Source organism: Nelusetta ayraudi, unplaced genomic scaffold, assembly GCF_046127955.1.
Source record: "Nelusetta ayraudi isolate G7.1 ecotype Tasmania unplaced genomic scaffold, CSIRO-AGI_Nayr_v1 ptg000042l, whole genome shotgun sequence".
In the NCBI taxonomy this organism is placed as follows: domain Eukaryota; kingdom Metazoa; phylum Chordata; class Actinopteri; order Tetraodontiformes; family Monacanthidae; genus Nelusetta; species Nelusetta ayraudi.
The window spans coordinates 13,237,439-13,261,150 of NW_027466092.1; the positions used below are offsets into that span (position 1 = coordinate 13,237,439).

The 23,712-nt window shown below is 49.8% G+C and overlaps 1 protein-coding gene across 3 annotated transcripts in view; it reads left to right on the forward strand.

Annotated features, from left to right (window-relative positions):
• Nucleotides 1-23,322, forward strand: part of bahcc1b (BAH domain and coiled-coil containing 1b) — a 66,401-nt gene extending 43,079 nt beyond the window's left edge. For all 3 annotated transcript variants that reach the window (XM_076034597.1, XM_076034595.1, XM_076034596.1), the window contains exons 9-28: nucleotides 42-223; nucleotides 728-1,145; nucleotides 1,845-2,837; nucleotides 6,336-6,508; nucleotides 7,071-7,207; nucleotides 7,557-7,685; nucleotides 10,686-10,761; nucleotides 10,911-11,091; nucleotides 11,189-11,356; nucleotides 12,924-13,094; nucleotides 13,396-13,646; nucleotides 16,644-16,830; nucleotides 17,036-17,153; nucleotides 17,458-17,533; nucleotides 17,649-17,757; nucleotides 17,857-17,973; nucleotides 18,072-18,206; nucleotides 18,792-20,191; nucleotides 21,169-21,405; nucleotides 21,798-23,322. In XM_076034597.1, coding sequence (XP_075890712.1) covers nucleotides 42-223; nucleotides 728-1,145; nucleotides 1,845-2,837; nucleotides 6,336-6,508; nucleotides 7,071-7,207; nucleotides 7,557-7,685; nucleotides 10,686-10,761; nucleotides 10,911-11,091; nucleotides 11,189-11,356; nucleotides 12,924-13,094; nucleotides 13,396-13,646; nucleotides 16,644-16,830; nucleotides 17,036-17,153; nucleotides 17,458-17,533; nucleotides 17,649-17,757; nucleotides 17,857-17,973; nucleotides 18,072-18,206; nucleotides 18,792-20,191; nucleotides 21,169-21,405; nucleotides 21,798-22,007 — 5,468 coding nt within the window. In that variant the 3' untranslated portion in view covers nucleotides 22,008-23,322. The remainder of the gene's footprint in view (nucleotides 1-41; nucleotides 224-727; nucleotides 1,146-1,844; nucleotides 2,838-6,335; nucleotides 6,509-7,070; nucleotides 7,208-7,556; nucleotides 7,686-10,685; nucleotides 10,762-10,910; nucleotides 11,092-11,188; nucleotides 11,357-12,923; nucleotides 13,095-13,395; nucleotides 13,647-16,643; nucleotides 16,831-17,035; nucleotides 17,154-17,457; nucleotides 17,534-17,648; nucleotides 17,758-17,856; nucleotides 17,974-18,071; nucleotides 18,207-18,791; nucleotides 20,192-21,168; nucleotides 21,406-21,797) is intronic.
• Nucleotides 23,323-23,712: the final 390 nt, after the last annotated feature.

Here is a 23,712-nt window from a genome sequence, read left to right on the forward strand (position 1 = left end):
AAAACTTGACAGCAGGAGCGTCTGTGTGTTTCTCTTTGCAGAGGTGCTGGAGCAGTCGGGCTTGTGGCCTCCCGTCTATGGAAGCAGAGGCCCGCCCCCTCACCTTCAGCACCACCCGGTCTACTCCCGCTCCTCATTCCTCCACCAGCCAGACCTGTACACCCTGCAGCAGCAGCACCAGCAGCGAGCCATGGAGCACATGCAGCGGCACTCCCTCGGACAGGTAGAGCCGGCGGCTCGGACGCCGAGCGGTTGCATAGCAGTTGTGTATTGATACCAGTACCATTGAGGTGTTCAGGGAAGCCAACCTAACATGCAAGGGCAGAAGGGCAGCCGCCAGTCACCAAGGCTCAGAGTGTGAAATTTGCCTTGATTTACGTTTCTTGTATTTATCAAAGCTTAACGTTCTGCCCATTAATACATTAATAAAAGTGAATAGTTGCAGTACAATAAAAGTAATTTGGTTTACCTACCCTTAGAACAGTATGGTAAGGCTCTCGCTGCCATCTTACACCACCTTAAAGAATCCCGCCTGACAGGGCTCTAAATACGAATTGCGAGCTTCCTTTAAAAAAGTCTTCATCACCTTTCAAGGTACCACCTGCAGAACTGGGACTTGGCGGTACGGTGCCTCGTTCCCTGAAAAAAGGTTCCAGCTTCCTGCGATGAGCAGCGTTCTCGACTGGACCATGAGTTACTCACCTCCTTGTCTCCTCACTCTCCACAGAGAAAACACGAGAAGCAAGTGTTCAGTGTGGACGAAGCCCACGACTCCGCCGCACCAAGAGCCTCCGCCGCCGCTGCCGTCTCCTCTTCTTCCTCCTCTTCCTCGTCCTCCTCTTCTACCCCCCCCTCGTCGTCTGGCGCTTCCTCCAAACCCGTCCCTCACACACCTCCCCCGCCCAAGACTCCGACGCCGTCTCTGGCCAAGTGTCCCGGCAGCCGCCAGTCGCCGTGCTACCACTCGCCGTCCCTGCGCTCGCAGGCGCCCAACCCCCTGACGCCCACGCCCAGCCCGGCGGCTGCCGCGCCCCGTTCGCCGGCGCTCAGCCCGGCGCCGTCGCACCTCTCCAAGGGGCTGGAGAGAGCCGGCGACAGGGCCGAGGGGCAGCCGCCTCAGGACTACCCACAATCCCTTGAGCCAGGTGAGCGGAGAGGCCCCAAACGGGGTCACGAGCGAGAAAACCAAACCTTTTCATTCTGCAGGAAGGCTTTGACGCACAGCTGATTCCCGGCTCTGCGCGTCCTTGAGTCTCGGTCGGTGTGCAATTTTTTTTTTTAATTTCTTTATCCGCAAGCTAAAGAGGGAGGGAGGGCAGCTGGGCCATTAAGGTCAGAGAAAGAATATGGGCGCCCAGCGTGCGGCGCCTGCGTCTCGGCCTCTGTCACACAAAAGCCGAAGGTCAGTCGAATCTCGAGACGGACGGGCCCCTCATCCTTCACGGCCTCCTTTAGGAAGGTGCGGGCGGAGGCATACGCATTCATCTGGCCGCGCTGTCAGGAGTGGGCAGAAGGATTTCATCAATAATAAGGGCGCTTGGGTGACGGGAGCAGCGCCGCAATCACTGGCAAACGGCAGGGTGTCATCAATATCCCGCGTGGCTGTGTAAACATACACACACACACACACACACGTACAGTGCTGACAATATACACAGGTGCCGCACGACTGTCATACATGTTTACGCTTCACCTCTATTTCCTGCCGTCAGTGCATCACAGCAGCCGCCATCGGGGAGCAGATTTTGACATTCAGAAAAATTGTTTTTTGTTTTCAGATTCTCTGATATCAGCACACTTTTATTTCAAGACTTACTCTATTCCTCCGTTTCAATTTCCTCCAGACCTGCCACCTGTTTACGCCTACCCTCCGCTCACCATGGGCTACAAGGCGGGACCGGCACCTCCCGAAGCTCGACTCGCTGAACAGGCCACGGCGGAGGTGGAGCTCGAACCTGAGCCAGCGCAGCCCGACGCCAAGTCTCTCCACCGTCCGTGCCACATCCAGACACTCCCGGAAGAAGAAGAAGAACGAGGAGGAGGAGAGAGTAGCAGGAGCGAGCAGGAGGAAGATGGGCTGGACTGCGAGCTGGTTGGAGTTGGACTGAGGGAGGCGGAGACGGAGGAAGCGAGGCTGCGGGCCAAGCGAGGCTCCGCCTCCGAGCCCGACGGCCGCCTTGCTGGACTGCTGCCAGGCCCCTCGCCGTCTCTGATTCCCGACTCAGACGGCAGCGCGGCCACGGGCGAAGCCCAAAAAGTGGAGCTCCTTCTGGGCTGCTCGGGTCAGGACGGCCCGGAGGAGCCCCGACGAGCCAAAGACGGAGACGGCGAGGGCGGAGGGGAGGAAGAGGAGGCGGAGGAGCAAACAGCGTCGGAACAAAGTGAATGTAACGCTTCAGTGCCTGTCGAGGCTGGACTGCAGGAGGAGGAGGAGGAGGAGGAGGAGAACGTCGAGGTGGTCGAGGATGATGATGATGATGGTGGTGGTGAGGAGGGAACACGGTGTTCCAGGCAGGACACAGAGGTTCTGCTCTCGCACTCGTCCTCTCCTCCCGCCTCCCCGCGTGCCTCCTCGCCCTCCGACCTCGGCCTCTCGCCCTCCTCGCCAGACGCGCCCACCCAGCGAGAGGTGGCCTACATATGGAGCCTGGAGCTCCTGGTGGCCGCGGCTCTGTGCACCAGCAGGGAGGCCCTGTACCTGCCGTCTCCTCCTGCCTGGGCCCCGGCACCGGGCCCCCAGCACGGCCTGGAGATCCTGGCGGAGATCTCGGAGCTGGGGGCGCTGCAGAGGAGCCAGGGGGGCAAGGAGGAGGCCACCACCACCGCAGCCACTGCTGGTGAGTAGCTCAGTAGCTCACAAGTCTAGTGGTAGATAGTCCGCCCTGAGACCGGACCCGGCTGGGTCATACCAAAGACTGTAAAAATGGTACTAGTGTTATCACGATATCGGATTTCAGACTTCAATACGATTTGTTGAAAATGATTGATTTTCGATACTAGCAACTGCGGAAGTTTCGTGGACGGGTGGGTAGTCGGGAAGTATTGATACCACAGAAAAGTCACATCGAACCATTTTTAGTTTTCAATATCGATATTTAATCAATATATCGATATTTAATCAATATATTAATAACACTAAATGTTACCCATTGCCTCCCTGCTTGTCACTCAGTATTCGGGGTTGGAATTGGGGGGTTAGATCACCCAATGATTCCCAGGCGCTGCACCGCAGCTGCCCACCGCTCCCTCAGGGAATGATGGGTCAAATTTCGCATCTTTCGGGATGTGACAATCACTGGGACTTTTATAAATGGAAGGAATGGAAGTCAGTATGCAGTGAAGTGATCATGAAGTCGTCCCTCTGATGGTCCTGTGAAAGCAACTGTTGTAAGAGGAACCAGCTGCCCCCCCGAATCAACTGAAGAAATGTGGAATAAAACATCTTTTTTTGGGAGTTCACTTGCACGTCGGGAAGGAGGCTGGTTGGTGTGTGCATGTGCTCACACACACAGACACACACAAACCGACACACAAAGGAGAATTTATAATCCTGCATCATTCACAGTCAATGTATTTCCATACACTGTACGTGCAGATAGAGGTGCAATGTCTAAATGGGCAAGTTAACTGAGTCACAGGCACAAGACAGGACACACGCACACACACACACACACACACACACACACAGTGCGCTCAGCAGCACGTCCCTCTGGCGCTGCCGTCTTGCTTTGCTAATTAGACCCTTTCCTTTAAAACACTTCTCCTGTAAGCGCTCCCATTTTTTTCTCCTCGTCCCCTCGGAGAGAAAGTGTTTTTATTTATGCCAGCATCTGTATGTGTGTGTGTGTATCCCTCACATTTATGTGTGTGTGTGTACACCGCTGCTAGTCTCCGTGTGTGTGTGTGTGTGTGTGTGTGTGTGTGTGTGTGTGTGTGTGTGTAAGCTGTTAAGTAATCCCAGATGAATCCCTGCTCTCCTCCATCAGTGTCTATGTGCGTCTCCAGCAGGCTGCCTGTTCCCGGCCCGCCTCTCCTCCTCCTCCACCTGCTTCCTCTTCTCTTCTCCCCCCCCCCTTTTTTTTTATTAAACCAATGTAATCATGTGTGTAAATCCTGCCTCTGCAAGCCTTGTTGACAGAATTAATAAGTGTAAAAATCATAAGTCGCTCGGCAGCTGTCTGCGCGCGGGTGCGGCGGCGGCGAGGATGCGGAAGCGTGCATTTTGTTTACGTGCGCGCACATGGTTAGCATGTGTAATAGGTGTGAAATCAATAAATCCTGTCGTGGCGCTGGGTAGTGGGGGGGGGGGTGGCAGGGGATAGTGGATGGGGAAAGGGGGTGGGGGGGGGGCACTCTTCAAATTGCAACACATTTATTTAAAAAGGCGAGTCCGGCCTGGGCTGCTCGGAATGTTATTAATACGGCTGATGGCGGTTTTGTCGCGGCGAATGTGTCGCCGCAGATGAAACTGATCCCAGACAGATGCATTTATGCCGCTGCTTGACACAGAAGGATATCGCAGCCGTTCCCTGGAGATTGCAATTACAGATTAAGGAATCAAGTCAGAATGCCAGCCCCCCCATCCACCCACCCACCCAGCCCCTCCTTACCCCCCTCCACCTTCCTCCTCCCCTCTCTGCGTAGAAATTAGCACCATTACTCCTGTTTACGCGCAAACAGGCGAGCTGCTGCTGCCGCTGCCGCTGCCGCTGCCGATGGCAACGTCGCCCCCCTGATTCCACCGTTTTTTAATCATTTTGATTTTATTGGAATTTCATCTGATTTTTACCGTAGATGATGAGGATGGGGGCCGCCATTAATCGGGGTCATTTTCATATACCTCCACCTTATATTTGCTAGGTTTTTTTGGTCTCTCATACCAACTGTAAGTCCACTCTATCTCAGTCCCCCCCACCCCCGACTCTCCTCCAGGGACGGGGGAACGGCGTTAGTACAGTGCAAAGACCTGTGCGCCGCTGTGCCACTGCGGGCGGAAGGTATCTATTGATTGCGGCGATACTTCAGGATGCTGCGCCAGGGTCCGGTGATGTCACCGGTGATGTCACCCTCCGTAAGGGGTAACCGGAGCGTGCCATTGGCTCGGATGTCTGACAGACGAGACGAGATGAGATGAGAGAGGGCGATCGAGTGGAGGAGGAAGAGGAGGATGAGCAGTGGGGGGTGGCGGCAGAGAAGAGGAGGAGGTGGAGAAAGAGGGGAGAAAGGAGGAGGAGGTGGAGAAAGAGGGGAGAAAGGGGAGGAAGAGAGGAGGAAGAGGAGGGACAAGCGGCTGATCTTTGGGCTCCTCCGGCTGCGAGGAGTCACCTGGTCCGCTGGTCGCGGTGCTCCGGGCCTCGCGGCCAATTCGCAGACGGAAAAAAAAATCCATCCATCAATCCTTCCTTTTACGATGGCTCTCTCTTCCGTCTCTTCCTCTCCGTCTTGCACGCGGCTTCTCCGGCGAATCCGGCCGTGCGTCTCGGACGGCGAGCCTCTCTTTCTCCTCCCCTCCCTCACCCACCTTTTTGTCCCATCTCCTCTCCCCTCCTTCCTTTCTTTCCCGTCCCTTCGCTATCCTCTCGTCTCCGCTCCCCCTCTCCCTCTCTTTTCTCCTTTCCTGGAAGAGGAAATTGGATCCTGTCCATGTCCATAATGAGGAGATGTAGGAGAATAAACAGATAGCTCAATAAACACTTTGCCTCTTATTGCTTCTCCTCCCCTTTACTCCTGTCTCTGCCGGCCCTCCCTTCTTCCTCACGACGCTGCTGCACTCCTCCTCCTCCTCCTCCTCCTCCTCCTCCTCCTCCTCCTCCCCCCTAACCATTGCTCTGTCTCCGACTCTCCCTCAAACGTTCGCGCAGCATGCCACGTGTCTGCGCAGCTCAGCAAAAAATAAAAAAAAAATGTAAAAGTGTACGTGCGTGTTGAGAATGTGTGGTTTTATGTGTGTGCATATTTGCATTTCTGTGTGTGTGTGTGTGTGTGTTGGCGCGCCGTCTCATGAATATTCTGTTTCATCTGCTGCTGCTGTGACAATGACAGAGTTAATGACAGTGACAGATGTAGAGATTGCTCCCCCCCTGCGTGTGCATGCGTGCGGGTGTGTTTTTTTGCGAGCGCGATTAAGCGGGAACACTAGTATATATCAAATAAACTACACAGCTAATATCATAAATATCAGCACTTTCCAAGGCGCAGCGCCGTTGCCCCAGAAATAAATCCGCCGCCGCGGCGCAACATGTTTTACGGCGGCGTGTCAGCGGCGGCGCGATGCACCAATCACAGAGCACAAACCATCCGTCTCTCTCTCTCTCTCTCGCTCTCCTCCTCCGCAGGTGAGGACGGGCCGACCTCTGACCTCTGCTGTCTGGCGACACTGGCGGCGGCCCGCGCCCTGGAGCTGGGGGCCGGGGGAGGGGCCCCGGGTGCGGAGGCTTGCCGGCACGGTCCAATCAGGAGGCGGCTGAACCTGCGCAGGAAGTGCAGCTGGACGCCGCGACACGAGCCGGTGAGCTGCCGCCCGCTGGATGGCTGCGCGCGCCGTTTATGCATGCGCGCATAAATAATTCATGATGAAAAGGTGGGGGTAGGGGGGAGAGAGGGTGGGAGGGAGCGGAACAATGGACAAACACCTCAATTGTTTTTCTTTTCCTTTTTTTTTCCTGAAGCTTTTTCAAAGTTTTCATTACATTGGCGGAATACTGCAGGATTACTGGAATGAAGCTAACCTGGCTGAAGACAATTTTTTTTTTGTCTGAAATCACCTTAATTCCCACATGTAATAACAGTTTAATACACTGTGATTCATTAATTAATTCTTTTTTTTTCTTTTTAATTTTTTCCTACCAAGAAAACATCTTCATTTCTTAAATTCATCTAAGTCAGGAGCACGTGAGAAGCAATTTATTCATCATTATTTATCACTGCAAACCTGGCGAAAGGAAAAAAGTCTGTCTCATCATTAGATTACCCAAACTGCTGACAATCACTGTGTGTGTGCATTCAGCATAAACACTCCTGCCTCACTGTGTGTGTGTGTGTGTGTGTGTGTGTGTGTGTGTGTGTGTCAGGTATGCCCAGTAAAGGGCTCCATGGAGACTATGGGAGCGGAGGAACTGGCCATGCGCGTCCAGCTGGCTGAGCTACAGCGCCGCTACAAAGAGAAACAGAGGGAACTGGCCAAGCTACAGAGGAAACATGACCACCAGTGAGCAGAGATAACACACACACACACACACACACTCACACACACACACACCACACACACACACACACACATACCACACACACACACACACACACAGGCGCACACTGAAGGACGGGTCTTTCCATTTTTTTTTTTTTTTGGTCTCGATTGAGTTGTGCATTCCAGCGTTGGCGGTCCCGCTGCCGTGCTGCATCCCTCTGATTTATTAGCCGCCGCCGCCGCTCATGCCGCCTCATACCTGATGCAGTTTGACCTGTAGCCGTTACAAATTTCTTCCCGATTCCTGTCTGCGCCGCCTCTCCTGGGCCTCCGTCCCTCACTCTCTCCCCATTATCCCTGTCTTCTGAAGAAAAGAGGACGTGTCCCGCAGCCCGGCCCGCCGAGGACCCGGACGTCCCCGCAAGCGCCGCTCCACCCCCGGCCCGTCTGCCTCCACCGCCACCACCACCGCCGCGGCAGAGGGCTCCAAAAGACTCCGGTCAGTCCCCCGCCCCCTGGCGCTGCGCGGCTATAATCAGTGTGATTGGCAAGCCCAGCTCATTTCTCCTGATTTCTGTTTGTGTTTTTAGTGAAAGACACGGTTGATTTTTCAAGAACTTCTTCTCTTCAGCTGAATTGATTCAAATGCTCCATAGCTGATGATTTGCCTGATTGGGCACTGGAAGGAGCTGCTTGCTCGCTCCCTCGCTCACACACAGACACAGACAGACAGACACACACACACACACACACACACACACACACACACAGTGCGCGCACGGATGAGCGCACACCCCAGCGTACTTGTGTGCGGCGGTGACGGGAGACGTGAGCTGGGGTGTGATTTTTAAATGAGGGAAGGTAATGGAGATGATGCCTTAATTAATCACCATTCATCACTTTTAATCATATTTATCACTCGCATTGATTATGTCCTGATTCCCGGCGAACCCCAGGCATATATTAATACAGCTGGACAAAGTCCTCGTGTACAGTTATTACAGTGATAAACGACCCGACACCACCACCACCACCACCACCACCACCACCACCACCTCCACCCTGCTGCTGCTGCTGCTGCACATTATTTAACAGCCCAGACTAGCACGGTTTTGGTCGGCGCAGACGCCCCGCAACTCGCACCCACTCACACACTCGCGCACGTTCAGCCGTGTGTTCGACACTCACAATGATAAATGTGTGTTCTCATGCCGCCCCACCTCTGTTAGCGCGCGCACCCCTCGCCTTGATAAAATGATTAGAGAAACTCAAGGTTTGTCACGGTTACCGTGATTAGAAAGTGCTAATGAAAATGACAATGAAAGGATTTAGTCATGCATGCTGGTGTACCACACTCCCTCTCTCTCTCTCTCTCTCTCTCTCTCTCTCTCTCTCTCTCTGTCTTTCTCTCTCTCTCTCTCTCTCTCTCTCTCTATCTCACACAGAACTTGATTCATTAGCATTATTCATTGGTCGCTACATGCCGCGGCCACATTTCTGTTGTTATTAATAAGCGTTGAATCGTTCCTGTGCGCTTTCATCTCCCCCTTCAGAGGCCTTTTTTTGTTGTTTGAATCTGTGCGAGAAGCAAGAGGGATAAAAAAAAAATTGAAGCGGGCTCGGCAGACAGTTTTAGTTTTGTACTGTGTCACACTTGCCGTCCCTCCAAAATTTTACCTTGGAAGTGGTGTTTCTTATCTCCAGATTCTCCGTTTCTCATGGAGGGCTTTACAGGACAGGACGAGCAGCGGCAGAAAATCTTTATATGAGGCCTGTTTAGGAAGACTCAGCTGAATCCTTTGTCTCATCAGCTGATCGCAGGCACATAACCACAAAGACGCACAAATCACATGAAGTCGCCCCTGTTTTCCAGAGAGACTTCAGGCTGTTTGCTGTCGGACTGGATGCTTGTCTGGGCTTTTCAGAGCGTTCTTTAACATCTGTGTGCGTCCTTCCTTGTTATGCTGGGCCAGTATATAATAGATGAAATGAAGTTAGACGCCCCTGAACAAATTAACCCTGATGCGTTTTTGTTCTTGCTAAAACACAGAAATGTTAGGCGTTCAATTAGAAGGGTTTTTGCACTAAATGCGGCGGCAGCGCGCTTCATTATGTGTGTTATTTCCGTCCTCATGAAACCTGATAAATTAGCCACGGTGCAGGAATGTGGAGGGCCCTCAGCTCTCACTCCTCATTTTCTAAATCCTGCTCATTGTTCACGTCTCAAGGTTTTGCTTGGCAAGTTTTTTTTTCTTCAGTATACACCTTCTTGAATGTGCAATTAAGGAAAAGGCTTTTACCTGGACCCCCCGCCTCCCCTCCTCTATGAACTGATGGAGGATTTGCCAAAGTTTTCCTCTGCTCTTGAACACAAGGGGGGCAAAGCAGTTCTCCAACTGGGCCTCAAGGCTGACGGAACGTAAACCTAAACCTGTTCTGTACTGTGGACAAAAATCTGCAGGAAAGCTGCAGATAGATGTTTGAACCGCGAGGTAAAAACAGCGGCACAGGATGCACTTGCGCGCTTGTCGCTGTACCTTCTAAATGAGGACGTGACACAAGATAAATGTAGGGGCTTAAAAGCTCCAAGAGGTCAAATGGGGGGTTTTAACAGGCAGATGTGATGTGGATGAATGGGCCAAACAGGGGGAGCAGATTTATTATTTGCGAAAAAAGAAAAAAAAGAAAGAAAAGATGGTTCTCTTCCATCCTTTTCCTCTCCTCCTCTCCTGGGAGCAGAGATGTTGAGAGCCAAACCTTCCCCTCAGTGGGAATATAGGGTTCACCTGCCTCAGACACCAGCTGCTCAGAATGTATGTGTGTGTGTGTGAGCGCGCGCGCTGTGCATACAATGAAGGAATGACAGTGAGCGAGGAAGAGGAGAGAAAGAGGAGTGAGGAAGGGAGGAGCAGTATTCAATAGAGGTTAGTGTTTATTGATCGAGCCCCGAAGCTCCGGTCAGCGGACAGACTCCCTCAGGACTGCTTCCTCCCCTTCCCCCTCCCCTAACCCTCCCCCCTCTTCTCTCATCCACCTCCCTCCTCCCCCCCATCCCCGTCCCCGCCGCTAGCTTAGCTTTCAAACCAAATGATTCTCGTCCTTTCATGTGGCGCGGCTCCGCGTTTGCGCAGCCCCGGAATATTTCAGCAGTTTGCCGTCAAGCCGCGCAGACGGCCGGCAGAGACCCGTCTCTTACCGCATCAAAGTTGCGAGGCTGGGGGAGGAGGAGGAGGAGGAGAAGGAGGGATCGGGTGGGGGGAGGGAGCGAGACAATGAATGAAAGCGGCAGCGACGGGAGGGAGGTGTTACGGGAAAAAGAGGAGCGCGGAGGCAGCGTTTCAGAGAGAAGCATCCTTAGAAGGGCAGAAGTGTTTGATCAGACTGATTCTGTGATCTATTTTTTTTATTTTTATTTTTTTTTATATATACGTGATAAATTCTCATTTGTGCGTTGTATTGTTGTTGTTTTATTTATTTATTTTTCTTTAACGCATTCCAGGGCCGGGCTGAATCTACTGGAGGAAAAAGCCAGAAAGAAAATCCACCACAGCTATGGCAGCCTGAGCGCCACGCAGGTCGGTTCCACCGCGCTCGGCCCTGATTCATCCGCACGCGCTGACAATTACTTCCTGCTGCTTTATGTCCTTTTCTTCCTCCCTAGACGTTCTAATTAGCCCAAAGAAATTACTTTTAATAGCTTGTTTTTCCCGCTCTTCATCCGCAGATGAAAGCCCGCTGTAAGCACCGAGGCCGACCCAGCGCCCACAGCTCCAGGCTGGCCAGGCGGGAGATGAACCACCTTAACCAGAAGGTCGCTGCCCAGAACGGTGCCTCCTCGTCAGGCGTGCCGCACGGCAGAGGGACCCCCGTGGAGGAAGACAACTCCAAGGGTCACTGCAGACCAGGTGGGAGCCGCGGAGGGATTCCCGGTGACTCGTGTCTCTCGAGGAAGAACCCCGAAACTCAAACGGTTATTCTCCCACTCCCCTGTCTTCCCATCAGAGCTGCAGCAGGAGTGGATCGCCGACCAGGCCGGACAAAGGAAGAGGGGACGGAAGCCCAAAGTGGCGCCGGGCATCAAGTCAAAGGGAGCTCATTACAAGGACGACCGGCCCTCCGAGAGACGCAAAGTCACGGAAGAGAGGAGTGAGAGTGAGAGCTCGGAGCACGGTGAGTTCTGGTTCGCAAGAGCTTTCCTCAGATGCGATCGTCAAAAGCTGCCTCATTAGCCCTTCAACCGCCATCCTGCTGCACCTTCATCCTTTGGATTCAACCCCCACATCCATGTGGTAAAGAGCCCATAGAAAGCATTTAGGAACGGCCAAAGTTAGGAGGCGATTGGATGAACCTTCTGCCTTTCAGCCCAATGGAACTTGTTACAACCCCTTGAGCCTGGTTGAGGCTTCCTATTGGTGGAGGGTCCAGTGACAATGTCACTGCCTCGTGGGAAGCAGACGCGTGTTTAAACTTGGATCAAAACCAGCCTGGACTAAAGCTCAAGATGTTGTCCAACCAGAAAAGCCTTCATGTTGCTCACTGGCCACTTCACAGTAGCGTCTTCTTCCTGGACGCCTGTGGGGTTTGTCCTTCTTGCTCGTCTCCCTCCTTATCCATCCTGGAAGCTGACTGGTGATGGACTCCACTGACATTTTAAGACTTAATTGAAAGTGGTGAGATTTTTTAGTTTTCGGCTGCTCGGCAAGGTCACTTAACAAATTGAAAATTTAAAAAATGGCAAATTGGGATGTAGTTCCTAATGTGATTTGAAGTCAAGACGCTTACACACCAGTCAAGCTGATGGAGCCCATATCGCTGAGAAACACAGCAGTAGACTGGCTGTGTGTGTGTGTGTGTTTGTGCGCGCGCGCACGCACACACACACACACACACACACACACATTTTTAAGCAGTCATTAAGCCTCAGAGAGTGAGATGTCTGCCGTCGTTAGCGGGGCCTCCTCGCACTTCCCAGCTTGTCTGTCAAAGCGTTAAGACCGTTAACGACTTGCCACAGGCATGCGGCGCCGACACCCCCTGCCCCTTGGAGCCGCCTCTGCCTCAGCGCCGCACGGTAACCCGAGTCCACGCTGGCCCCCAATCAGAATGTCACACCTTGGCGACCGCCTCGCTCCCTCCGTGTGAAAGCGCTGTCCGAGGTGACTCGGACCGAGGCGACGGCAACTGCAATTCTTCCTCCTCCTCCTCCTCCTCACTTCCCCTCCACCTCCTCCTCCTCATCTTCCTCCTCGACTTCCCAGCAGACGATTTTACAAGAGGCGCCTGTTGGCTCTGGTCGGTAAACTGCAAAGAAACGCTGCATCGGAATTGACCCGCGAGGCCCGCGGCGCCGTTTCGGTGACAGCCATGTCAGATGTGTCGTCACCCGACACGACCCCTGCAGCCGGCGACACGCAGCTGCCAATAACAATCCGGGGGTGTGGCCTGTCGGCGCACGGCAGCGTTGCTCGATGGGTGTCAGCATCCTTGGAGCTGCACAAACAGCCGCGTTTAAAATGGGCCGATGGTGAAGAGTGACATTATTCTCACTCTTGACTCAGCCTCCAAAATTACCCATGATGCAACTTTGGTGGCAAGCTTGCAAACGCAAAATTCCAGAAAACTGAACCCGTCTCCAAAGGAGTATTGACAATTTGCTTTAATGATAAGTACAGCTGCTTCGAGTTTTTTTGCTCGGATCCTCCCGATTTCTCATATCGCCGCTGCTGTGACTCCGCAGAGGAAGACGTGGATGGCAGCTGCTACAGCGACAACGGAGCCGATGACAACCCGATTAGCTCATCATCTAACGAAGCTCCTGCAAACCCTGCTGGGATGGTGCCTTTGTTGCCGCAGTCCTCCAAGCCCCAAGCGAACCAGAGAGTCAAGAGTAAAAGACCGGAGCCTTCTGGTGAGTTTCTTTACGCTCGCTCTCGGTGTGAATGCGCAACCGCCGCGTTTCAAGTCGTTTTTAATCAGGCGGGTGACTGCGTGCACATGTGGCTCAGGCACCGTTTTTTGAAATCTTCCAAGAAAATCCTTTTCAGATGAAATTTTTTCATGTATGAAGGCTTGTTAAATCTATCTTCCAAGAACAGGATTGAACCACAAGTTTGAAATTTTAATGTATATAAAATTACATCTGTGGTCACAAAATCACCCTATTTTTGCAGTCTATCTGTCAGTATTAATTTCTGTGTTGTTCCATCCAGCCTTGGCCATAAGAAGCATCCCCAGCGGTGCTCACAGAGCGCAGAGAAGACCGGCGCTCTCCTGCACAGAAAGGGGCCATCATCCGGAATACCAGGGCACCAAGAAAGCATGTCTGGCCAGCTGGGGTGTGTCGTCAGAGGGCTGCAGCTTTGGGGCCAGCCAGAGGAACCGCGACGCTGCGGCAGAGGTCAACGAGATCAGCCAAAAGACTGTGAAGAGGGGCTCAGTGGGGCAGGGAATCCTGGGAAGGGTGAGAGACTGGAGTGTGTGCTGAAGACTGGTGATTGGTGGCGGTGGTAAATAAACTAAGCCTGACGGAAGCTTCCCCTTTGCAGATGAAAACAATCTAATAAAGTAGAGGATGCAAAATAAATTTTTTTACCCCCATGGCAGCTCTTTGAATGTTACTCTTAATAAAAAACAAACACGACGACACCCATAGATCATGTTTTCAATTTGCTCTTTAGGAAAATTACAGTTTTGAGGTAGGTAGGTAGGTAGGTAGGTAGGTGCACATTAGACCTGACTGAAGAATTTGCCTTAACATTGGCAGAAGAGTCACATCTCTTCATCTACTGGGTGCATATAGCGACATATTTCTGTTTTTCAGCCTCAAATTGTTGACTTTGTTGTTTTTGAGTCCAAGGTGTACATGACAAAAAAAATTTGCTGTTACACACAATGAATCATTTAAATTTATCCATTTAACGTTAACATGGGTGTCTAAATTACAGTAAGAAGCGTGACTGTTTTTAGCTACTTTGTTACTGTTCAAGGCTTCCCATTGATGTGAGGGGCAACATTAGGTACACCTGACCCCCCCTGTGGCTACGCTTGGTCATGTTTAAACTCTTTGCTAGCTAGCTGAGAGTAAAGCAAAGCAGCGTTGCTCACCGAGAAAAACCTTCAGTTTTTTTTTTGCTGTGTTATTCTTTTTTTTTTAATACCATCCATTTCCTGTAAAATGACCTCAACATCAACATCCGTGCTGGTTTCATTAGCAGCAGCTATGGGTTGGAAATCGCTTCTTGCTCTCTGCTTTATGGGGCTTTTAAGGGCAGCTAGCCACTTCTTCTTCCTGGGTTTTGTCGCAACTAAAAAGCAGCTTGCTGGTGTTTTCAAAGTCTGTGAAAAATGACACGTCCTGTTGGACAGCGCCATGATGGATGAGCAAGATTTCGGGGTTGAAACCTGAGCCATCCAGCTGCCGTGAAAAAGCATCTTAGAGATGGAAATTGAAAAGCGGTTTATATGCATTTTTTGAAGTTTTGGAGATGAGACAAACTGTTGTCAGTGTCCCAGTGAATTACTTCCGTCATTAAATAAGGAATGTAATTACATAACCATTGGAATGAGTTTATGAGAAAGAAGAAGGATGAAAGACAGTGGGTTCATACAGTGGCTGACTGGTAGCGTGAGTTGAAGAGGAAAGGTGACTCCGTGAGATTTTACACACACAAAGGGAGGACAGCAGGAGTCGGTAGCGTCTTACTGCCTTGTTGAGGTGAGGCACGCCCCCAAAAGGAAGTCTGCACGGCTGCCTGATGTCTGACTCCTTCAGCAGGGGGAGGTACTCAGCAGAAGTTCGTCACTGTCTAAAGTACCACAAAAAAAATTTTTTTCACATTCCTGCGTGTTGCGCTAACCATTCAGTGGCTTGTTGTGTTCTGCAAGATGGCCACATTTTAATTGGAAGTGCCCCCGGGATGCTTTAGTGTTTCAGTCACTGTGAGCGACTGTCCAGAAGCACATAACTCTGAACCAAAGCAAGAAGTATAAAGATAATCATTGGCCGTAACCCTACACACACCCATGCATGCCTGCACACTGACACACACACACCCGCACGCACGCACGCACGCACGCACGCACGCACGCACGCACACACACACACATCAAACTGAAATAATCACCCATGCCCTCTGGTGACGAAACCTCTTGTCACTAAAATATATGGTCTCCTGATATGGAAAGTTCTTTCACACATGCACTCTCACATGTACACACACAGCCTTTCGTATCATGGACTTATTTTTTTTGTGCTTGTGAAAACCTAAATACAAGCAGAAACCTGTTGGGTGAGCTGACTTTCCATCATCAAGTCATTCGTCATCCTGGGACAAACCAGCCTAAACCGGTCGTGGGATGGATAATGTGTATGTGTGTGCGCGTTTGTGTGTGTATGTGTGTTTGTGCGTGAGTACGAAGGTGAGAATGTCAATTAGCGTTGACGCCGCTATATTAGTAGGTGCTTGACTGGTTGAAGTGCCTTTGGGCAATATGGTGAACTCCTAGTTAAAGAAGTGCAGCCATCACTCACCATGACTTGCATGAGTCAGTGGTTTCAAGTGAAGAAACCCTCCTGGGTCAAATTAAGTATCACATTGCAGGAGGTTGCAGTCGCAGTGGCACGGTTTTGAGTTGGGCCACTATTTTTCTTTTACAAGACAATGACATGCCAAAGCCTGCAGATGTTTGCCAACAGGTTCCGGTGTGAAAGTCTTTCGTGCTAAAGCCTTACCAGCTGTGTTGGCCCATCCATGCTAACTTCACCTAAGCTCTTTGTATTTTCAGTCAAATAGCCCTAAAACTTTCAACAGAGTGCCAGGATACACACAAAACCGCTTCCATTTTTTTTTTTTTTTATATAGCCCCAATCTTAATGTGGTCATAGGTTGTGTTCTCACCAAATCTGATGTTGCAACATGAGTCAACCAGCAGTGGCATTCTAGACAGTCTTGTGCTGTGCCTGATGTTTAGCAAAGCATAGCTGTGTTCCCACGGTGGTTTACAATTGCATGTAAGAGGATTTGACCCCAATGAAACACATGGAACAACATAAACCAATGTCAAACAATGGATCCTGTCATATTGGTTATGTTAGCAATATGAAAGTAATTGGACAAACCTTCTGCCCACCTGGTCAAGTGGACCCACAACATTTGTTATGTCTTGTTTCGCCAAGTTGAAGGTTTCAAATAGTGTGAGTGTCAAGTGTTACTTATTTGTCACTGCAATGTAGTAGAGAAATTCCATTTGTGAAACAACTCACTATTTCACCAGTCATGCCCAGTTCTTTCCAATGCCACACAACCTGGTCGACTTTGAAGCAGCACCTGATTTGGTCTGAATGCCGCCTTAAGACTTCCTGGAGACCTGGTGTATTGTGTGTATTGTGGATACTGTAAAGATGAAGTACCATAACCTACTTGCCGCCCGCTGATGTCAAATCCTTGTCCGTGTGCAGGCCAAGGGCCAGGCAGTCAGTCGACTCCTGCAGAGCTTTGCGGCTGACGACGACTTTCGGTTGGATGAGGAGAGCAGCTTCTCTGAGGAAGAGGAGGAAGAGGAGGAAGAGGAGGACGAGGCAGACCATGACATGAAGGAAAAACTGTTGCCCCACTTGCCTCCGAACATGCCTTGCAGAATACCCGGTAGGCACCAACAGTGACACGTCATCTCCACAACTACACACATGCCAGTCTAAAAGCCCGTCAGATCTTTCCACTCTGTCCTTGCTCCTCCCCCCTTTGACTTCAAAAAGCAATTATTCAACATGCTCATAAATTATGTCTATCTCCCCTTTTTTATCTTCCCCATTGACCATTCATCTTGGGAACACGCCCTCTCTCACCGCAGCCCTGCCAAACTGCGTGCTGAGTAAAGAGATGTTGGTGGATGGCCTGAAGATCCTGATCTCCAAGGAGGACGAGCTGCTGTATGCCGCCTGTGTCCAGACTCTGGATCTTCCAGACATGTAAGGAAGACCACCAAATACAAATTCATGGAAGTGCAGGGTATCACAAAGAATGCCCTCACCCCACAAACTTGATTACTTCATACCTCATTTTATTTTACAGGGAAACGTGTACATGACATGATGTTTTGTATTATAATCCCTGGAGTGTAGAGCTTTCAATCTGGCCCATGGTTAAAAACAACCAAAGGGAAATGGAGAATTATGCTGAAATTATAAATTAAAAAATAACAGATTATTTTCTTGTGATTAATATAATGTACTTACTTATGTCATGAATTATTTTTATTTTGTTTGTTTTTAGATTTAGTGTTGTCATTGATGGAGAACGAGGGAATCGCCCCAGGATTTACTCTTTGGAACAACTTCTTCAAGAAGCTGTAAGTTTCTGTCCACATCCATCGCTACACCTTGGGACGATGTGTGGATACCAGGACAGTGCTGAGCAGCTTTGACTGGACCTTGATGTGTGATCTTTTATTTATTTTTTTCCAGGTGTTAGACGTTCGGCCCCAGACCGAGGCCATCCTGACTGAAGGGACTCGGGTGTGTGCATACTGGAGCGAGCGCTCCCGCTGTCTTTACCCCGGATACGTCCATCGAGGTAAGCAGGACACACACAAACAACCTCGGTGCTCACAAAGTCTCTGGAATTTCACCCTCAAAACCTTATGCACACTCCCTTTTTGTGTGCTTCCTTAAGGAGGTGCAGGAGAGGAGGAGAAGGACGGCAGTGTGATGGTGGAGTTTGATGATGGTGACAGAGGAAGGATCACTCTTTCAAACATCAGGCTTCTTCCTCCTGGATATCAAATCCACTGTGGGTATAGTTAAAAAAAAAAATGCAGGCCTTCTGAAAAGAAATGAATAATGGAAAACCACAGATACATTGAACCATTTGACATTTCTGCCTTTTAGGTGCAGAACCTTCCCCAGCACTACTGTCACCTGGACGCCGTGGCAGAAGAAGCTCCACCCAGGAGAAGAAAGAATCGCCTACAGAGAAGCCAGCCAGTGAGGATCCACCATTGAGGCCTCAAGAAAAAAGACCAGGTAAGAAATCTTCCATGTTATAATTCAATCTTTTGACAAGTTTTACTCTTAAAATGGCATTGTGGCGAAGGAGCTATCTGTCAGATAAGACACATTCTTATCAAGTACATAGGGCACGACTTGGACTACGCAGATTTAAAAGTATGAAGTTCAGTAACCACCCACCTTGCCTACCTACAAATACATGCACTCTCACGGACACAAAAATCCCTTGAGGCTGCACTAAAGTTTTCCAGACGAGGCTGTTTATAGTTCCAGCTGCCAGCAAATAATCAGCCGCCTCAGAGTAATGCTTTCAGGTATGGTAACAAGGAAACTTGTTTGCCAACGGTCACATGAATCATGACTTTATGAAGAGTCGTCAATCTGCCTTTTTGCCATGGTGAAGCAACAAAAATGTAACCCATCATCAACTCCGAGGCAGAGAGAAGGGACAGGTTTAGCAGGTGTGTTGTTCTTTGATTAATGGCTGCGTCTCAACAGGGCTGTGGAATCCCTCCAAAGCCTTTTCTTATGAAATTAATCTCATTTTGCCCTCGAGACCTGTAATTTCATACTGACACACTCCGCTCTCCCCTTTTTCAGTTGGCAGACCGAAAAAGATCCACTCCGTGCCTAAGACTGCCACCGTGCCCACATCAGGAACCAGCACTCTCACCAAAAGCCCCACGTCCTCGCTGAACTGGTCCGCACCCCGGAAGAGACCGCCGGTAGACTTCTTCCTCTTCAACGGCACTTCCCGCAAGACCCAGAGGAGGATAAAAGAGCGAGACCTGGGTTTTTTCCACCGGCCTTCGTCCCACCTGCCCATGCCACCAATGCCTTTTAAGGGAATATTTGGCTCCCCCTTTGAAGGCGACTCATTTAGTAGTATCGCCAATGGCTACTCCACCTTTGCGAGCCCTTCGGTTGGACGCCCGGTTACCACCGTCGCTACCATGGGGCTCCGGGACGCTCTGACATCTTCAAGCTCGTCAGCGGGCAGTACGACGTTGACAGCCGGAAACAGGAAGCCACTGAGTGAGCATGACAGGAAGCAGTTCCTGGTAAAGCTCGACCACGAAGGAGTGACCTCTCCCAAGACAAAGAACAGCAAGGCTCTGCTTCGCCTCTGTGGTGGCGGAGGAAGAGGGGAGAAGAGTCCGCTGTCAGCAGGAGTGCCGCTGATATATGACCACTCTGCCGTGTTGACGAAGGATGGCAAGAAAAGGGGAGGGGACAGACATGGCGCTGGGTCCCGCTCAGAGGTTGGACTAAAGCGTGCTCCACCTCTGAGGAAAGACCGTCTGTCAGCAGGTCTCGGGGTCCAAACAGGCGAGTACAGTCTGGACTACCCTAGTGACTGTCCCAGCTCTTACTCAGAGCTGGATGAGGACGATGAGGATGACGGTCAAAACACTCAAGCACGACAAAGGAACACAGTGGTCCCGTCTCACCGCAGCAGTCGTTTTCTCTCCCGCCTGTCTGTCTGCTTCTCCTCATCTTCCTCTTCTTCCTCATCCTCTGGTTCCATCTCCTCCTCGTCCGTCTGCTCCTCGGACAACGACTCCTCGTACTCCTCCGACGAAGAGTCGTCCGTGCTCCTGCGCCGCGCATTACTCCAGCAGGACAAACTCAAGAACCAGCAGAACATGACCCCCGACCCCAGCACCTCCAACGCCTCGCCATCTGACTCAGACTTAGTGCACGGCTACACGGCGAAGTCCACTGTAGGCTGCTCGGGATCAATGTCGACTGCCGACAGAGCGGATGACAGGAAGGAGTTCTTGTCCAAAGGAAGCCTAGTAAATAACAGCAGCACAACAAAGAACCCGAAGAAAAGGACAGAAGGAATTTCTCATGGCTCTGTGAGCCAGCAGCCAAAAGCCTCCAAGGATGTGGCAACAGCAAAGAGACAGAGAATGTCATCACCTGAGCCTCTGCCTAACATGACTCCTCTTCTGCCTGGACGTCAGGTCTGGAAATGGTCTGGCAACCCAACACAGGTAGGCTTTGGGTTTTGATATGTTTTGATCCAAGGTTGTGCGACTCTCCAGCTTTGAAATGGTTAGCTTGAGTATAGATGAACGTCCTTATTGATGCATTTGCTGTCGTGCCGTACCCTGACTTCCAGTGAATACAATGGTTTCTTACCATCCCATCTGATCTTGCGCATTGAATACAACACCACAATCATTGCAATGCGGCGACGCTCGTCTTTGAACTTGTTATCCAAATTATTCTGGCGATAGTATAAAAACCAGTTGAGCCACCGCTGCCTGCTACAACTTGGTCCCGTTGTTTGCTTTGGCGCCACCACTACATCTATCAACAGTGACGTTCAGTTTCAATGATTATCTGACACTTGGTGTAAAATTTCTCCAGCTGTTTGTCACCATTAAGAATATAACAATGTCAAAACCTCATTGAGCAACGGCATCTCGGTAACAAATCTGCAATATGATATTTGTTGGCATCAAGTGGCGCGTTTCATTGCACAACATCAGCATTGTCTAGACACAGGGAAATCGAGATGCCACTTCTATTCATCAGATTTAAGTTTTGCTAGAACATGCCCAATTTTAACTGACTTTTTGTTTATGAACCAGAGGAGTGCAAAGGATAAGGGTAACTAGTTCCCGCTTCCCTTTGCTTTTCCTTCACTGGGACTTAGAAAAACGGAATCTCTATCACTCAGCGTGCTGCAACACTTTTATTCACCATCAACATTAAATTGACAAGACACTTACAGCCCTGTTAACCATTGAATCATATATTCTGCATGTGTTCTGGTGGTACTGAAGTCTTGGCAAGCAGCCGCAACCGGATGCATGTCTTTGTTTCAAATATTATCATAACTGAGCCTTTCAGGTTTTATGAATTAATGATCCTGAATTACAGTTGAATGAGGTTGGTGGAGAAATGAACACGCTCACTGAATAATTTGACTGAGAGGGCCATTTTTATTCCACTAACCCCACAGAGGAGAGGTCTGAAGGGTAAAGCCCGCAAGCTTTTCTACAAGGCCATCGTGCGGGGAAAGGAGACAGTGCGTGTTGGGGACTGCGCTGTCTTCCTGTCACCTGGCCGGCCTCAGCTGCCCTACGTGGGAAGAGTTGAGAGCCTCTGGGAGTCGTGGAGCTCCAGTATGGTGGTCAGGGTCAAATGGTTCTACCACCCGGAGGAGACCCGCCTGGGGAAGCGACACCGCGACGGCAAGGTAAAGGCCACTGTGTGCCACAGGAATTTCTTAAACTGGAATAGTTCAAGTGATGGTGCGTGACACTGCACCACTTTGTTCCACTTTATTCCCTTTGGTCAGACTGGTTGAATTATTATTGAGTTATTCCAAAAACGCACTTCCACTTCAGAATATTTAGAGTGGTCTGGGAAATACAGAATGCATGACTATGGCTTATTGTAACCAAATAGATGAGCAGCTTACTTATTACCTACTGTAACAACACATAACAACCATGACATGTGTGGGAACTTAAACTAAGCCAGTAAACACCTAACAACCACTGCTTTGAAACCCTTCTTCCTCCATGCATCCAGAGATATAATGTTTCTACTTTTGTCAAACACTCCTCCTCCCCCACCACCACCCAGAATGCCTTGTATCAGTCAAGCCACGAGGACGAGAACGATGTGCAGACAATCTCTCATCGCTGCCAGGTGGTCAGCAAGGCCGAGTACGACCACCTGATGCGTGAACGGAGGTCCAGCACCAACATGAACGACCTGTTCTACCAGGCTGGAACCTACGAACCAACAACGGGGCAGCTGATCGGTGTCGACGGCATGGCCATTGTGTCCTAGCAGCGCCGGATGGAGAGAAATCCAAATATTCACACAGTCTGGAGTCCCTGACTGCTCTGGGGATAGGTCCTTCAGTACAGAGGACCGTCTTGTTGGGGAGGGGGAACCAAGACAAAGAGCTTTAGCTCTGCGCATTGATCTTCCCCCCTGTTGTGAGAGATGGAGCGAGCCTCCTGGAAAAAAAAAAAAAAAGCTTACAGTTCTGGCACTTAGTGGAATTTCATCAGGGGAAAGGTCTAATCCATGTATGATTAAACCTTGTTTTCTCCAGTGTAGACTGGGATTTCTTGTTGCAACAAGAGCCGACAGCCTTCCGTGCGGCTGAAATAATGGAGCGTCTTGCCTCTGTGGCAGCGTGACAAAAGAACAGGAACCAAGGACATCAGCACTTTGGAGTACAGTAGTTTATAAACGCTATGGAGGAGGAGGAGGAGGACTTAGCTTTGAAAGCAGGAGAGACTAAATGGGAAGGAGAAACTTACTGTAAGCCACACTGGTTTGGAGGGTTTTAATGGTCTTATACTGGTAGTGTGACAATGACAACATGGACCAAAAAACACTGTAGTTTTGACTTTTTAAAAAAAAAATGTAATTGTATGTGTGATTGTGTTTGAGTGAGTGGCTGCCGTTTAATAAGGAAATAGTGCTTTATCCCATGTGAGAGTGTGATTGATTTCTATGTCCGGTCATGCACATTGTGCGTCAGTGCTTAGCGAGCAAGCCCAGTGTCATGACACAACATCAGTATTTCTAACATTCTGATTATTAATCTGTCCAGTACTTAACCTGCAGACACATGAAAAAAAGGTTTCTTTTTCTTTCTTTCTTTTTTTGTCTCCCTTCAAGCCATACACGTCAATACCTCTCTACTGTGTCCTCCTATTGAGGTGCAAAGACACATGTACAGCTTGTCGGATTGTCTCTTTTGAATGGAGTGTGCCTTGTTGTTGTGCGTGCATACGTGTGCATGGGCGTGCGTGTGCTTTGTACAGCATTATGCATAGTATATTATGTTGTAAATAGTATATATTTGTTTCCCTTCTGTCATTTTCCTTTTTGCAGAGAAGATTATTTTATTTAGATTGTGTGTGGGGTGCGTGCGTGCGTGCGGGTGGGTTTGGGTTTGGAGGTTCTACTAGAGGGAGTCGGTTTGCTTAGTTTCCTTCTACTTCAATGCACTGAACAGGATTGGGGGGTTTGGATCTGGCATCAAACTGTACAACCGATGTGAAGACTTTGTGGTTGTAATGCCCTAGCGATGGCAAAGGGGAAATATGTCGAAAGGGAGTTTGGGTTTTGTTTTGTTTTTTTGTTTTTTTTGTAAGAAAATCAAAAATGCCTCTTTTTAAACATGTCCAAATTTTCTTTCTACATAATGCTGTTGGGCTTTGAATGTGCTTTTTTCAGTTAGATTTTTTTATATAACATACTGGAAAAGAAAACATAGTTTCTGCTGGTCACTGACTCTGAGAAACTTTGTTATTCTTTGTCTATTTTAGCCTGTTTTTCAAAAAAAAAAAAGTACATATTTAACAGGCATCAAAAAGAAATATACCAAAGCACCTGTACGTTTACCTTTCACCACCTTAGACAAAAACACTTTTATGAAAAATAACACAAAAAAAAAAAAAAAAAAAAAAAAATTACGTTCAATCAAATTTGAACCGGGACCCCTGCAATCACCATGTATTTTAAGTAGAGTTCC